Source organism: Micropterus salmoides, unplaced genomic scaffold (assembly GCF_014851395.1).
Source record: "Micropterus salmoides isolate LMB-PRFRI ecotype aquatic unplaced genomic scaffold, ASM1485139v1 Ms_hic_scaffold_10, whole genome shotgun sequence".
In the NCBI taxonomy this organism is placed as follows: Eukaryota; Metazoa; Chordata; class Actinopteri; order Centrarchiformes; family Centrarchidae; genus Micropterus; species Micropterus salmoides.
The window spans coordinates 9,392,948-9,409,253 of NW_024040041.1; the positions used below are offsets into that span (position 1 = coordinate 9,392,948).

At 39.4% G+C, this 16,306-nt stretch overlaps 1 protein-coding gene across 13 annotated transcripts in view; it reads right to left on the reverse strand.

Annotated features, from left to right (window-relative positions):
* Positions 1-13,784, reverse strand: part of LOC119884380 (meiosis inhibitor protein 1) — a 62,325-nt gene extending 48,541 nt beyond the window's left edge. For 9 of the 13 annotated variants that reach the window (XM_038694813.1, XM_038694811.1, XM_038694860.1 and 6 more), the window contains exons 1-9: positions 13,608-13,783; positions 13,194-13,317; positions 11,612-11,662; positions 9,383-9,456; positions 8,593-8,698; positions 4,212-4,421; positions 2,117-2,295; positions 755-869; positions 202-321 (exon numbers count right to left, since the gene is read on the reverse strand). In XM_038694813.1, the coding sequence (XP_038550741.1) occupies positions 202-321; positions 755-869; positions 2,117-2,295; positions 4,212-4,421; positions 8,593-8,698; positions 9,383-9,456; positions 11,612-11,662; positions 13,194-13,317; positions 13,608-13,751 (1,123 nt within the window). In that variant the 5' untranslated portion in view covers positions 13,752-13,783. Of the gene's footprint in view, positions 1-201; positions 322-754; positions 870-2,116; positions 2,296-4,211; positions 4,422-8,592; positions 8,699-9,382; positions 9,457-11,611; positions 11,663-13,193; positions 13,318-13,607 lie in introns of all 13 variants that reach the window. The other 4 variants (XR_005441017.1, XM_038694807.1, XM_038694846.1 and 1 more) reach the window with 1 other exon arrangement.
* Positions 13,785-16,306: the final 2,522 nt, after the last annotated feature.

Genomic DNA, 16,306 nt, shown 5'->3' on the forward strand with positions numbered 1-16,306 from the left:
TCATCAAAAAATTGCAGCTTCTGCGATTTGGATAATATTTTGATTAACTGCCCAGCCCTTATGTCTTTTCATTTTGTTTAATCCAGGTATTTCTGTACAGTTGCAGATTTTCTGATATTAACCGATTTACCATAAAACCCAAAATTGAAGTTCTATCGTGACACCATAACAAACATCTCTGATCTATGTAAGCTGTCTCACCATAGACAGAGTGACACTGGCAGAAGAACAGTGGGTCCTTAGTCAGTAACACCAAACAACTGTAGACAGACCACAGCAGCACCTCGCTATTACTACTGGCCAGACGGTCAAACAGAAACTCTACAAAGGAAAAAAGGAGAGATCAGGTAACAATATTGCTGCACTGTAATGTTCTTCTGTAACATTATCCAAAACATGGTGTAATTTTATCATGCAAATTTAGCATATGATACATGAAAAAGGATGGCAATACTCTTTGTTGAAATCCCTGCCCTATTCTGAAATTCTGAAATTCTGAAAGGCAAGAGAGAAACACAAATAGAATCTCTACAGTGATGAAGAGATAGATATAAAAGCAGAGGAGAAGGCAACAAAGACAGGCAAGAAGAAAGAGGGATACACAGAGAGGCAGCAAGAGAAATAACAAAAATGTAGACAAAGACTGGAAGTTAAAAAGGGAACATAAAAGGCAGAGGAAATTATTTGTAGCAGACAAATCAACAGCTTGTATAGCTAGCGAATCCCAGCCTCTGTGTTTGTGTGTGCATATCACCAGGTATGTCAGCCTTGATAAAGGGAGCACTGCACGGACTGGGAGAATGAAGAAGGACGGATGCAATACACTTTGCACTGGTTGCCTGAAACATCTCTTCACCACTCAGCAGCAACTGGGAAAAAAAAAAAACATTTTATGGACTTTATTAAAATCCACCAATCACTCAAGACACATTACATTAAAATTGTGTGCAGGGCTTCCACAGTTTTCATAGACTGTCTGATGTGCATAATGTACAAAGTTTATTCAACACTGTCAGGTTGCTGATGACACAAGCAATATTTTGCCAGCTGTCTGCCTCTTTCATTCAGGAAGCGGTCTAAAAACCCCTACACAGTTAGTGTGTCAAAGGCTTTCAAATACTAGCATTATGAGCATGTACAGTAATCGGCACATGTAATTAAGGGGCTATTATTATCAGAATACGCCTGTTTTTGTAAATTTGTCAAATTTCTATGATTTCTGACCTCTGTAAACTAATTTAAGAAATGTCTAGGCCATGAAGAAATGGTTTAGGTGGACCTACTACACAAGTGGAGGTTTGGTTACATTAATTCATGCTTCATTCATCTGTCATTGTCCTTTTATAAAAAAATATATAACAACATTACAATTAAGTCATCGTAATTCATTATATAACGTTACTGAACAGTTTTGTCTTTGTAGGTGAGGTTAATGACGACACCATAATGACCCTTGAGAGGAATATGGATGAATTAGTTACATTTTCCGTAAAAACTAAGATATACTCAGTGTAATGTCTATTAAGGCCATTTAGTACAAGTAACAACTACTAAACAATGTGAAAATCTAAGAAAACTAAATTATCTCATTGGCTCAGGACTCAGCTGTTGTTATATTGATTTATACATTTGTTATACTATGAATCAGAATAAAGTTAGAGATTGCAGTTTTTTTAATTTGTTTTGTTTTGTGTAGCTCTGTTAATGTTTACAAAGTTCTCATACCCAGCTGTATGAGAACTTTAACATTCAATTTATTTGGGAGGATGGAGCCTATAAACAACACAATAATTATGTTTTGGGATTTAATTAAAATTTGGATGATTATTTAGTTTAGAGTTAGATATTTTTATAACAACTCTGTCAATGGTGATCTACAAAAAAACTACTAACGTCATAAGCTGTGCTGTATTGTGAGTCATAACTGAGAAAATCTAACTTGATTTAATCTACACATTGATTTCCCAGACATGAAGCACAAATATTTGTCCAGGGTAAACCCTCCCAAATCCCTATTCAAAGGCACATTAATCCAGGATTAGAGCTTCTTGTTATGATTATCGTCCGTGCTAGAATGCAGGTCTTGGGGATGGGAGCAGGATGTTTGGACAGGGACCTTTTTCAGTATGAGAGGCAGAGGGCAATGGTCAGGGGACTGTTGCTCTTGGTTTTGGCTGAGGATCTGGCTGTCGTTGGTGTGGTTGTTCTGGTTCTCATCGCACATGACCTGATTGCTGGGGCAGTTCATCAGAACTGACACTGCCTCTTCCAGCTGCACCAGCAGCCAGAGCAGGCCTAACAGATGAAAGGCAAGGTGTGAAAACAGATACTGATGACAAAGCTGACAAAAACTAACAGTCTACAAAACGAACATATATGCAAACCCTAACACATCAATAACAAGGTTTTAGACAAGGCATGGGTTATGGATATGTTCATGATGACATGCAATCATGAATATCAGACAGCTTCAGCAATGATATAAAAACTGGGATCACAATGTGTGTGCAATATGATTATGAAGAGTATGGTCTAGACCTGCTCTATATTAAAAGTGCAATGACATAACTTCCGTTATGAATTGGCGCGATACAAAGAAAATTGAATTGAATCTCATAAAATTGAAGAATGCAACTTGCAAAAGCATAGCATGAATAAAATATGATAATACTGACTTATATACTAAAGCCATTTTTAGCCATTATGCGCTTTTAATAGTAGAAAACAGATTTAAGTTTCACAGAAGGATATTAGGAAAAACACATTCTGGACATTCAATCTCACAATGCACAAAACAATTATGTAATTAGCAATTAAATGTTGCCCAGCTGCATGGATTCTCTTCTCTAGCCATCTGGAGACAAAGTAATAAAACACAAAAAATTATGATTTTTAAACATAGAAAAAGTACATTTTCTTTTCACGGAAATCTTTTTAACAGTCTGTGTAATTTACAGCTCTGAAAAAAAAAAAAAAAATCCTGTCTAATTCCTCCATGTTGCCGTTCTCACCAGGACTGGTTAGAGTGAGCTTATTAAGATCAATTCAACAGCAGAAAAAGTTAAACTGCAGCTACTCTAAAATCTGGAGTAAACCATCCTTGCACCACAATTCCAAGCCCACAGTGGATCCCACCTCTCGCCCAAGTTAATACAGTGATAAAACAACTTCAAATTTCAAAAAGATAATGACTCTATTTCCTTCTCATAAACTCCTCTGCACCTCGTATAGACCTCCATTCTGTTTATCACCTAACCACACACTAGCAAGCTTATTATCCTTATAACTCAAAACACCTAAAAGATAGCAGCACTCTTTCATCTCAGTGAAATGCCTCCTCTTTCTCCATCTAGCCTCACCCTTAAATAGATTCTGGATCTTCACTGAGAAAGATTAGCATGGACGGGTTCTTTTTTGGCCTGTTAGCTTTTCTAAAACAACAAACAAACAAAACAGCTATATTTCATAAATAACCCCTACCACTACTGGAGAACTGTTATGATGAGACAGTAGCAGGTGAATTCACTTTGGTTCTTCTGAATAAATTCTTAAAGTGACTATATTTGCATATAAAATGATGTGAAACAACATGATTTCCTATTACTCTATAGTATATCTAAGTCTTTTACTGTTATTTTAAGTCGGCACCGTAACATTCTCTCCCAGGCAGCTGGGAGTGAGGCTACGTTTTATACAGGACAGCACATTAACAATAGCCTTCCACTCAGACTGTCACCAAACTAGTTGCTGTTGTGCTCATGCATTTTTTATCACATCCTCCCCTTATCTCGCCTTTTTTATGCCTGCCTAAGCTAAGCATACTGTACTATCTCCAAAGCTTTAGTTCACAGCAACTCAATCTTAATAACTATATCTAGCACTTAATAAATATAAATGAGGCCAATCAGTTTGGCAATATTTCATTAAGGCAGCTTTTGAAGCTCTACACTTTTATACAGTAACTGAAAAATGGAAGTTTCTACAAAGTCAAAAAAACAGGCTCAAAAGTCACAAAACTCCTTCTAAACACTTTCAGTTCCAAGCCAGATATTTTTATGTAAAATATATACTGGCTTTGCTTCAGACAGTACACTATTGAAATTATTTAATATTATTAATATCTATCTGTTAAAAGACAACTTTTTTCATCTCATATCTTCAAAAGTAAATAAATAAAATAAGTGACAGATAAAATGAGTGTTTTGTCTCACCAACGCAGACGTTGATGAGCTGAGGGGAGCTGGCACTTGTCAAGGTCTGCAGCAACAGGACACACACTCTGTCCCTGATGGCAACGGGTAAGGACTGGGCTGCCGAACCCCCGGCTGTCCCGAACAGTTTGAGCCACACATGCAGGACCGAAGCCTTCAGTGCTTCATCCGGATAAAGCAAGGCCCTGCACAGGTGCTCCTGTAAGGGCACTGGTGGAAAGAGATGGGAGAGACAGAATAAAAGAAGAGGATACATACATGATCAGGCAGAGAAACTGGGTTGGTACAACCACAACAAATAAATATTTTACATATGAATGCAACAAATCAAGAAAAGTTACAGTGAAAAAGGCACAGATTAACAGACAACAATGACAGCAGCGAGACAAGAACATGGAAGAAGAGCAAACCACTTGGAACAAAGTGTGTTCCACCTTAATAACATCTTTAGTTATGACAACATGGAGAGACTGAAGACTGGAGAGAGCGCAGTAAATTGGCAGGAGGAAGAGAGAGTGAGAAAAGGAGACTGAAAAAATAAATAGGGATAGGATCGGAGTCTCTTCTCTGAGCACAGCAGACAGGAGCTGGAGACTCCCAGCTACACTGTCTGACAGAGAGAGTATGATTCAGATTCACAAGAAGGGGAAAAGAGAAAGACAGAGGCACTCATGGAGGGAGTGACACGTAGAGCTAGAAAGGCTGAGTTAGTAAAAAGACACAAAGCCAGCGGGTGAGAAAGTATAAGACAGATTTGGAGAGTGAGAGCCATACCCAGATTGAGAAAAACAAAAACAGAGGAGTAAAAAAGTAACGTGAAGAGAATGAGGAAATGCAGACACACACAGAGGGACATACAAGTTATTGCAAATGGGGGACAGATTCATTTACAGAGGACCTTTTATTGTTGCATAAACGTAAATAAATGACCAAATAAAAACATAAAATGCGTTAAAGTTAAAGCAATACAATGATAAAAAATAATAATAATAATAATGTTTTTAAATACTTTCAGATCCGAAATTATTAAGCATATACATGATAAGAATATATATGAGATATTGAATAAAAGCAGGAGTAGCAAAACATTGTGTGTGTGTGTGAGTGTACTGTAAGAATGACAATACACCAGCCCTCTACCATAGCTTAGTGAGCTTTCTGCCCATGACCACATCCACAAAATACAGATCAAGTCAACTGCTTAGAAGCAGTAGAAGCCAAATTATAGGCCTACAGTGGCACACTACAATTTTATTCAGGTATAAATATGTTGGCACAGCGGAGGAAAAGGTTTATTAATAACCCAGCTCTGTTAATCAGGTATATTAATGCGAGGCACATAACCTTGAGCGTTTCGTGGCAGCTATAATAACCAAACTACTGCATTAATGTGGATAACAAATTAAGTGCAAAAGCTATGAAAAATAAAGGTGGGAACACAGATAGAGAGAGAGAGGAAAGATAAGCAAATAAGTGTAAAAGAGCAACTTTGAGCACAGAGGAATAAACGGTGTAAAGTGCAGAGCAGCACCGGAGGTGGAAGGCGACAGAGGAACAGAGAGTCAGCGAGTGTGGAAGAGAGAGAGAAAGAGATGACAAAGTAGGAGAGCCAAGCCCAAGCCCAGCTGCTCTGTGAAGCAGATCAAACCCCATGTGAGCCAGGAGAGGCTCCCAGACATGTTTGATTAAACCACAATATATGAGGCGGCCAAGACGAGAGCCAGGCATAAAGAGAGAAGGAGTGAGCGAAGAGGGGAGGAGGGAGATAAGACCTCCACAGAGGGTGGAAATGGAAAGGGCACAATTTAAGTGTGTTAAAAGGATGGGCGGAAAATAAAAGCCTTACTGTTGTTTAACACCGCGTTTTATGACGCAGGCAAAGAACCGAAACAAAAAAATTAAACATTTTTCTTTTGCTTTCTTTGACAGAAAAACAAAGGTTCATTTCCATTTGCCTTGTTTACTGTTCTGCTGCCCCACTGTGACGCTGTGCACTCTCAACTGCTGCTCTCTGCTCAGCTTGTGATCTGCTTTCTACATTTCTCTGTTTTGCACTCATTGCTTCACCCCGCTTAACTAAACATACATCTCGCTTCTTACACTTTGAGCATTCAGTGTTCCCCCACAAACAAAATGCAAGTGTTGTGTGCCCCCTCCTCCAAACATATTTTCCTCTGTATTATTGTATATATGTCTTTATTTCTTTTCTTTTCATTTGGTGTTATTTACGAGAAACGCTGCATCTTGTCCCACTGCCCTTTACTTCCCTTATCTTCATTGTTATTTTTGTATGCCTTCATCTTTCCTTCTCTCATTAAAGCTTCATCTTCCCTCCCTGCTCCCTCATTGTCTGTATCCACTCCTCAGTTAGGACCTGAGGGAGTAGGACACCAGCAGTGCAGAAATCAAAGAGGGAGGGCGAAAGGGAGAGAGAGAAGGAAAGACAGACTAAGGCAGCGAAGGGGTAGGAAAAACAAAGGGGTTTATCAGCGAGCCAGAGAGGCAGACAGCGAGTCAGAGAGAGGGCAAAACGCGTTGGGCGCTCTGGGCTCACGTTGTCATTGCTGTGCCGTTGCTGTTAGTCCAAACAGCCCCACCAAGACCTGCTGAGTGACGCGGCCACAGGCGGGCACACACAGTCTTGCATGTTGCATCAGCATCGCAACAACCCAGCACTGCCTACGGCTGCTCGGGGGGTCTCGTAAAAGAGGTGGACACACATAGCATAGTAAAATAACTATGACACCAGCTTATTTGGCATATGGCTCACATTCACTCTAGCCTGTAAAGAAAAGCACTTGGACACGACAAAAACAAACTACACACGCTTAAAGTTGATTAATGGTGCCTATTAAACAGAGTGGCGTAATGGCTGAGTGAGTAGATAGACATGATGCAGGTGGTTGTAGCAGAGATTAAATCGGCGCAGTTGTGAGTGGGAGGGGTGGTGAGGTGCATTATTGTTCTGCCTCACTCACTACACTGCTGAATTGTAAACAAACACCCTGTGTGTGTGTGTGTGTGTGTGTGTGTGTGTGTGTGTGTGTATATATATATATATATATATATATATATATATATATATATATACAGTACGGGGAATTCAGGGGAACGGTTGGATGAACATGTATTTGGAACTTTTGTAGCTTTGAAAAAACCTCTGAAACGACTGTATTTCTTGAGGAAGCTTAAGAAGGCCAAATTCCTGTGCCAACTTCTTGTCGGCTATTACAGAGGAGCAACAAAAAGCATCTTCACTGGAAACATCACTAACTGGCAGGGGATGTGCACGGGCCAGGACCGGAGGGCTCTGCAGCGGGTGATTAAAACTGCTCAGAAGATCATCGATACTCATCTCCCAAGCATCAGTGATATCGGTGAGGTGTGGTGCTCACGTAGAGCCTACTACTAAAGGACAGTACCCACCCAGCTTGTTCACCCTGCTGCCTTCTGGGAAGAGATATAGAAGTTTCTGCTGCCACACCACCAGACTGCAGAGCAGCTTTTTCCCCCATGTTATCAGACACTTAAACTCTCATCCTCAGCACTCGTCCATTAATTATAGTTTATTTCTGTTCATCATTTTTTATAATTGATTCTGTATTAATGTATCTGCTATGTAGCAGACAATATACATTAATACAGTTACAAAACACAATTTCACTCTATAAATTGTTATTTTGTGACAAAGCTACCTACCTACCTTTTTAAAGTTTTTTTTCAGCAAGAGCTGGCCTGGGATTGGCTATTGATGAGCTCTTTTTCAGCTTCCAAGCTGACTTTTTATTTGTGAGTTGTTTTTTTAGATGGCGCAATGAAGATAGACATGAGAGGTGTGGCGGTATGATGAGCCATCTGAGATCTGACCTGACCTGAAGTTCTCTCTATTCTCCCCAAAGGAAAATGTATCTTTTTTTTTGCGGCCTGCGTAAGGAGGTCAGCGTCTGATAAGAGCAGCACGCTCACAGTCAAAAAGGACTCAGCTCAAGAGTGTAAAGCCCCTTTAGACACTGTTATGATCTATGATTATGGGCAATATAAAAAAAATGTACTTGCTTAAGGACACTTCAGCAGGGTCTTGGTAGCTACAGTTCTCTCAGTAAGTAACTAAGTAAGTAAATACACATTTTTGTCGAGTATCAAAAAATGTAACTACATTTCCATAGCTGTTTATCACCTGCCTTCTAACAAAGCAATATTGACGCCAAAGTGGACTCAAATTTCAAACTTACAGCTTTTGGTGCATCTTTATTGATATGGACACTAAATCCTAGTAATGACTATTGAAAAATTGCAATACACATGAAAACACACTGCTGTTTGTACATACAGTGCCTGTATAACTGTGAAATGTGACCGGGTGTCTGTTGCAGTGTCTCACCATACTGAGTCACCAGACTTTGGGCCACATAGGGGACTGCTTCCACCAGGTTCCCCAAGAAGTTGAAGGTGGGAAGAAAACCCTTCACACTGAGCTGGTTACTCAACTGTGGAGGAAATGCACAAAATAGAAATCAATAACAATAGTCATATAACAATGTCAAGGAACCTGTCTGTATAACCATGGCACAAACACACACATAGTCACAATGTAAAGCTTATAGTTATATGGCACAATATCAACAAGATATCAAATACACCACAAAGTCAAAGACATTGTAAACAGAAATGAGCAAGTGATACAAAAGAGAAAGCCAAAGCTTTACACCATAACACTTTTGCTTGATATTTATGATTTGGATTTTATGTCATATATCATGTTGAACACAGAAAACAAACCTGCTTCTTTTTCCAGTAATCAGTGCTCCTTAAATACGCTTTCTTTAAAACGTTCTAATCAGGCTCTATTCTAGTAACATAAATGAGACCTGTCTGCACCTCTACCTGGTGTTTCGCCTCTCTGCCGTCATCAGTTTACACAGATTACACAGTCCTCCACCTGCAGCTCCTGCTGCTGAATGAGGCTTTTCCACTACTGTCTCCCCCAGAGGTGACATAACATCAGCAAGAGGGAGACACGCACGCTGTCTGTTTACTTAACAACCCTCGGAGGAGATGTTGTTGGTTACACAAGCGCTGTTAAATATTTTAAGATGCTAAGTGTGTCTCTGTGCCCGCATGTGTAGATGAGCAGGTGCGTTTCTCTGTATGTCTGTAAATGTTTGTCTCACCTGTTTGTGTATCTCATCCAAAATGAAGCGAAATGGCAGCTCACTCTGGAGCTCTAAAAGCAGCTGAACCAGCACTGACCAACATTAACACAGACACACAGACACATGCATGCATGTACACAAACACACACACACACATCAAACAAAAAAACACAGAGAAGCATGCATCAAATAAGCACCACGGTTAAGTAACAGTTTCTCACTCTTCTATGAAAATCTCTGAAATTGTGAGAAAAACATAATATTAGTGGAAAGTATTTTGTTTGAGATATCTATATCTCTATTTTTTTTAGGGCTGGGCAAGTTAACGCATTATTATCGCGTTAATGCATTAATTAATTAACGCCGACAATTATTTTATCTCAAGTTGACGCAGTTTTTATTTTTATTATTATTATTATTTTGAAAGTCCGTTGCTCACTGGCTCTGAATACACATTCAGTCAAACCATGGGTCACAGATGGGTGGGATGTTGATCAGCCTGCAAATCACCCACCCAAACAAGCAGTGAAGGGAGGCTTCGGCAGACTACGTTGGATGCAGCGTTCAGGAGAAGTACATAAACAAAAGCAAGATAAGCAATCAAATGCCATGGCGAAGTGGATAGCTACACACTGCATGCTGATTAGTATTGGGGAAGATGTCGGTCTTAGGAACTTTCATTAAATTCACAGCATAGTCGCTTGGCCCCATGGGGTTGCTCCTTCCTCAGGTGAACAGGAGACAAGTGCTCTATGGATAGTAACCATGGCAACAGCTTCTGTGCACTACACAGATGTAGCCTATTTAACTTAAGTTAAAATTATACATAACATTACCTGATAGGCTTACATCTAATATTGTGATGATGCTCTGTCATGCGAATACCCTCTGTTTGTTTTCCCTGTTGATGTCCTGATAACTATTTAGTTAAACAGTAATAGATTCTGGAAATTCGTGTTGTGTACAAAAAGTTCAAGACAACTCAGCTTCGGCAGCTGGCAGGCGTGTGCGTGCGGCGAGCACAACTGCGGCACTTCACCTCACTCTAACACTTGCTACTGAACATAGACTGTTTATGCTGCTCCCTGATAAAAGAAAAATGTTTCTGCTGATACCTGTTCAGAAAAAAATCCCCAAGAAAACTGGACTCTGACGGTAACAAGCTTGATAAAAGGTAACGATTACATTAATGTTTAAGTTGAGATTTACAAGAAATATTTTATTGCTAATGTGTAAAGGGAATACTGCTGGTAAAAAGCACATTATTTGTTTAAAGTGTTTGCAAACCACGTTATTGCACTTTTATGTATACAGCAGCACATTTAAATTACATGTGTGCAATACACTACTTTAGAATTCATTTGTCAATTTGTAACAATGCATTTAATCGCAAAAAAATGATGCAATTAATCACGATTGCCCAGAACAATTTTTTTTTATCACTTGTTTCATTTTAGCATTTTGTTTAATCACTGTTTATCTTGTGAGTGAATGTGATAATATGCGTTGTGCATTAGAGATTCTTGGATTATGTCTGATGTCATTATATACTACCAACAGTCCATATTGTTTATTAACATCACATCTGCTCTCACGGCCGAAAGGACAATATGCAAGGACACCTCTCGGCTAAAACCAAAGCTTTCATTTTAACTTAGCTGATAAGTTCTGGAAGATTTTCTTGGCTTTCTTTCTACTCCTTTATTTCTCCTCATACACACAGATAGTATGACTGCATTCCTTTCCTCGGCTCAAATGAGTTGTAAAATGTGTTCTTCAGACACTCTCTGTGCAGAGCACAGAGCTGCAACACTCTACTATTACAGCAAAGTGGTCCCTAAGGCATTTTAAGACAGATACCATAAAATCATTCTGTCATTTGCACTTAGCAAAACATTTTTGCATTTTGAAAGACTTAGCTGCAGTGAGACAAATCTGACTGTGCGATAAAACCTGCTAGTTCTCTGAGAGACTAACATTAAGCAAATCTGATGATTGAATACAAAGAGAAAAGGTACTGCACAGCACAGCACAGCACAGCAGTGGAAGAATATCAAAATGTGAAATTAGGTCAAAAATGTTAAATTTAGAAATTGGTATGTGGAGTCAATTCAAAATCGCCTTAGAAACCACCAGTGACCATCACGGTCACAGAGTTTGTTTCTTTGAGAAAAAAAGTGACTCAGTCTGCTTGTGTGTGAACACACACGCATACATTTTCTAAAGCACAAAGAGGCTCATCTTCACCTTGGTCTGCCTTTTCCACAGTGGCCGGGTCCTCCACGGTGTGAAGCATCACTAGGAACAGAACAGTAGTGACAGGCTGTCATTTAAACATACACTTCACAATCCTACTAAAATACGAAGGGTCTCACAGAGGTAGCTACAAAATAATCATACATGAAAAAGGGCCAACTAGGTTAAGAAGTATATTATCTTGACAATTAGACGAGACAATGTAAAAAGACATTCAATGGTGATTCATGTTGTTGAGTGTTGAGGTCTAACTGATCATACTGCACAGTTTGTACCCAAATGGAACCAGTGTGACAGTTACAAACATTGCATTTACTGCAGCTTGGGTCAGTTTTGCTGGATTTCCATAAACATGTAGCAGCAAATCACTTCTATGGCTGCATCTGTAAATACTAACCTACAAGCATGTAAAAAAAGGACAACGTGTAGAGGAGGATATGAAAGGCATATTTTTTATTGGATTACGCTTTGGCACAAGCTCAGTTCAGTAGACCATCCCACAAGCACTGTAATGGCTCTTTTAATGTCTTGTCGTATTGGTCAGAGGTTTTGCCAGCTTACCATTTTGCCACACATCCTCTCATTGCACTAATTTGATTATAGATCAAAAGGTATAGGGCTAATACTTTATGCTGCAATAACCTAGTGAAATCTACCCAGTGAGGAGAAAGTATCAGTAATATCCTCTGATGATACTGTACTATAAAAACAGCGGTATAATTATGGCAGTGGGTATGAGAAATGTATAAACTAACACACTACCTGCAATCCTCATAACATCTCCTATAAAGGACTTGTGGTGAGGATAATGCACTTGCACATTTTTCAGGCTGATTATGGTATTTTTAAGATAAAAGGTGCCAATAGCTGATCTTTTGTGCCAATCTGTCCTAACTCTTTCGCACAAAGATTTTTGATAGGGTGGAAAAGCACCAGAATATAATAACAATATTTAGACAACCAGAAACAAAGCTGTCCACTTCAATATAACCTGTGTAAATGATTTGTAGATTATCAATTAGTTAAAACAAAAATAAACTATAAACTATTCATCAGTGAAAATGTTTTGTATTGGTTTAATCCTACCATAGATAGAACTTGTATGCCTATAACATGAAAGAAACTATGTCAACTCTTTTATCTGTGAATCTTTTTTATTCTTTAATAAAACGGCATTAAATATCCTGCTGCTGTGATAACGTTTATTATCTTGGTTCTGACCTTGCAGAAAAGCAGTGATGTGACTGCAGCTCTAGCACGACGACCCAGTGGAGATTAGAACCAATGAGAAGGAAGGTCATATAATCAGACTCAAGCCAGCAGGATGTCTAGAACAACCAATGCTGGTTAGCTATCGTCAGTATCGAGTGGGGGGTCTGTGCAGCACTGTTCAGTCACACTTACTGTTGTGTCCTCATGTTTTTTGACCTTTCAAACACATACCTATATTATGACTTATCAGCTAACTAACCCACCCGGGAGAGAGCAGGTGAGAGTCCGGTGCTTCCTAATAATTCTTGCGAGTCCTTCCTTTACACCATAATCTAATACTGCATGTGCCATTATTTCTCACCCAGCAGAGAAGATGTAAAACGTAGAGAGATTTTGGGGTCCTGCCGCAGAAGCTCTCTCAGGGCCCCCGGAGAACACCTCAACACACCACTGATACCAGACAAGGCAAAAGACTTCCTCACTGACTGTGTAACAGAGACAGAGGGGGAGAGAGAAACAAGAGAGGGTAAATAAAGCCTGCTGTGCATCAAGGGAAATTACCAGGCTAATGTATTTTCCAAAAATACTTTCTGTTCAATCCTAAAAAGTGCCTAAAGCAGCTAACGTTATGCTTGTAGATTACACACACCTATAATTTAACAAAACACCATCCAGCCAAATGACGGACTGATACATTTTTGTAAGAGGAAAGCTAGATATTGAAATAAGATAAAACACGTTTCATGTAGTATAGTAAGTATCATATATTCTTCACCGCGACATCATCACTCTCAAGCATTTCAATGACACAGGCCACACAGAGCAGCAGCCCGCCCCCCTCTGCAGGTCCCAGGCGGCCGCTCCACTTTGGGTCATGTCTGAAGTGGATCTTGTCATAAACAATATCCGCGGTCGTCATTTTGGTCGCTCGACCTGCTAGAATAAACAAATGCATACCATGACTTATCAAATTATTTAGCAAGTCAGGCAGTGAGTAAAAAAGCAAACTATCGTTAATAAATAGCTTGACTGACTGCAAAGTTTAAGCTAGCTAGCAAATTAACGTTAGCAACTTGTCCTTCATGCTCTTAAAAAGGTTTTCTTTTTGTTAACTATTCTCTAAAAACACCCAGGCATTGACGGACAGATAAAATACATTAATTCAAATCACAAAACTAACCATGAACAAAAAAATATAAGTAGCAGAGAAATAACCCTTCCACGTCAGTGCTGGATGTGTTTTACTAACGTAAAGCGCACTTTTTTATGCCCCCCTTTTTTTATCAAAACTTTATTCACACAATATAATACAATGCATTACAAAAACAAGGATAATGGCAAAGAATCAAATAATACATAAGTACTGAAAACGCCTCTGGTACTGATAACATTTTAACCTAATGTTATTTAAGAATTCATTCATCATTCATCAAACCAAATAACCATCCTGAAGGGTAGTGAGCGATTACTGGCACTGAAACCAGGGTTGACATCACACTAAAGTTTCTAAATTGTAATTTCACATTAGAAAAGTTAACAAATAGAAAATAAGGGAGTAACGTGGCTTGTAACGTTAACTATTTAAATTTTAAAATCAAAGAGAGACTGATGCCCCATCCACACTACCCCGTTTTAGTTTACAAACTGAGAATTAAAGGGAATACGACCTCTGTCCACACCAGCCTTTCCGCTGCGTTTTGGAGTTGATCTCTGTCTACATTAAAAGACTGAAAACGCACAACTAGGACCCGTTCAGGTGCACTGGGCATGCGCGTGCCAGTGTAAACGTGAAGCAGATGGTCTATTCCGTAGTTACAGAAGATTTGGCGAAAGAATAAATAAATCCTACAGACTAAGCATCAGACCAGTTTTTTGTTGTTGTTGCATGGATCAATAACAAGCTTGGACTGTTACTGAATGTAACAAGAGAGTGTGGCGTCAGAAAACAGACTGGGAGTTGTTGCAAAGTAAACTGCGACATCCACAGTACAAGTGTAGGCAGATGAGTGTTATTTGCACTATACATTTTTCATATTTTATTTAAAAATATGATGTCAAAAACCTGGTCAGCAGCATTGTGTTTCTGCTTGGCAAGACCCAATCAGAGAGCCCAGCGTGAGCGGCTGCGGCATCGTTTCTAAAGTCCTCCGTTTTAGCCCGTCTTCGCTAAAACGCCCTCCCGAGTTTTTAAACGCAAAACGGGGTCGGCAGCGTTTCCAAACTTCTCCGTTTTATGTCTTCGTTTTCATCGTTGTAGTCTGGACGGGAGGTGCAAACGTAGCAAAAGGTCTCTGTTTTAATTCGAAAACGCAGTAGTGTGGATGGGGCCTAAGGTTTCATCAGTGTGGGGAGCTATTGGTTAAATGTGTTACATCACACTCTCAAGTACCATCTAAACAACTGTTGGCCTGATTGGGGCACAGGCTGTACAAAGTTTACATGATTTATTTCATATAGCCTATTCAAAGCGCTATCACAATTTTTTTTGTTTTACCTGAATTGTCTGAACTGCTGCCCACATTTCTTCTCAAGGGTTTATTGCTCCATCGTTTTTTATGTAGTAGTGCTTAGTGTTGTAGTCAAGACTGCCCAAAAAGAGACAAAGTCAAGACCAAGACCAGAGTTTATCGAGACCGAGACAAGACCAAGACTTGTAGGGGCTGAGAGCAGTCGAGACCGAGACTGAGTCAAGACCAAGACCAGTTCCCCGCATTGCATAGCACACAATAAAATGTGGAACGAGATCTAGGTACTTCTCAAATTGATCTGAAAGATCCACATTCCCATTAAAACACCAACATACAAACACTAAGAGCTGAAATCAATGTAAGCATGGCAAGGAGGGGTGACTGTCATTAATTAGGGTTATTGGTTGCATTTGAAGCAATATGTTTTACTTCCAATCACAGTTAGGATGTTAACAAATCAGACAATGCAAAAGTAACTTATTGATATTCCCAAAGTTATGGTCTTGACTGGTCTTGAAATAATATCCCGAGTCCTCAATGTCTGAGACTGAGTACTACAACACTAGTAGTGCTATCAAAGGTCTATGTGTATCAAAAGTCTCTAAAGTTCAACAGTATATGCTGATATATTATTTTTGAGCAAAAGGCATACATTAATAGGCTACTTTCAAAATGATGTTTCAGCAGCAGTGTACCTTCAAGGAATGTCATTGCTGAATAATATGCTGTGAGTGTACGGTAGGATGCAGGAGTTTGCTTTGCAGTATCATTTAGCTGTGATGGCCACAATTTGGTTATCACCATGACAACAAAAGCCTCTTGGCACCTAAGCAACTTTCGGATGATAGCAGTGTGGGGGCGAGTAATAGCAACTACCAAAATGTCAATTTATAATCTCTCTCAACTTCTCCTTAAACAGAGTTCATCAAAGTAGTGCAGGATGGAAAGTGTAGCCGGCTCAGCTCTGCCTCGGTTTGAGTGTCTGTTTCTATGTGTGCAGTATATC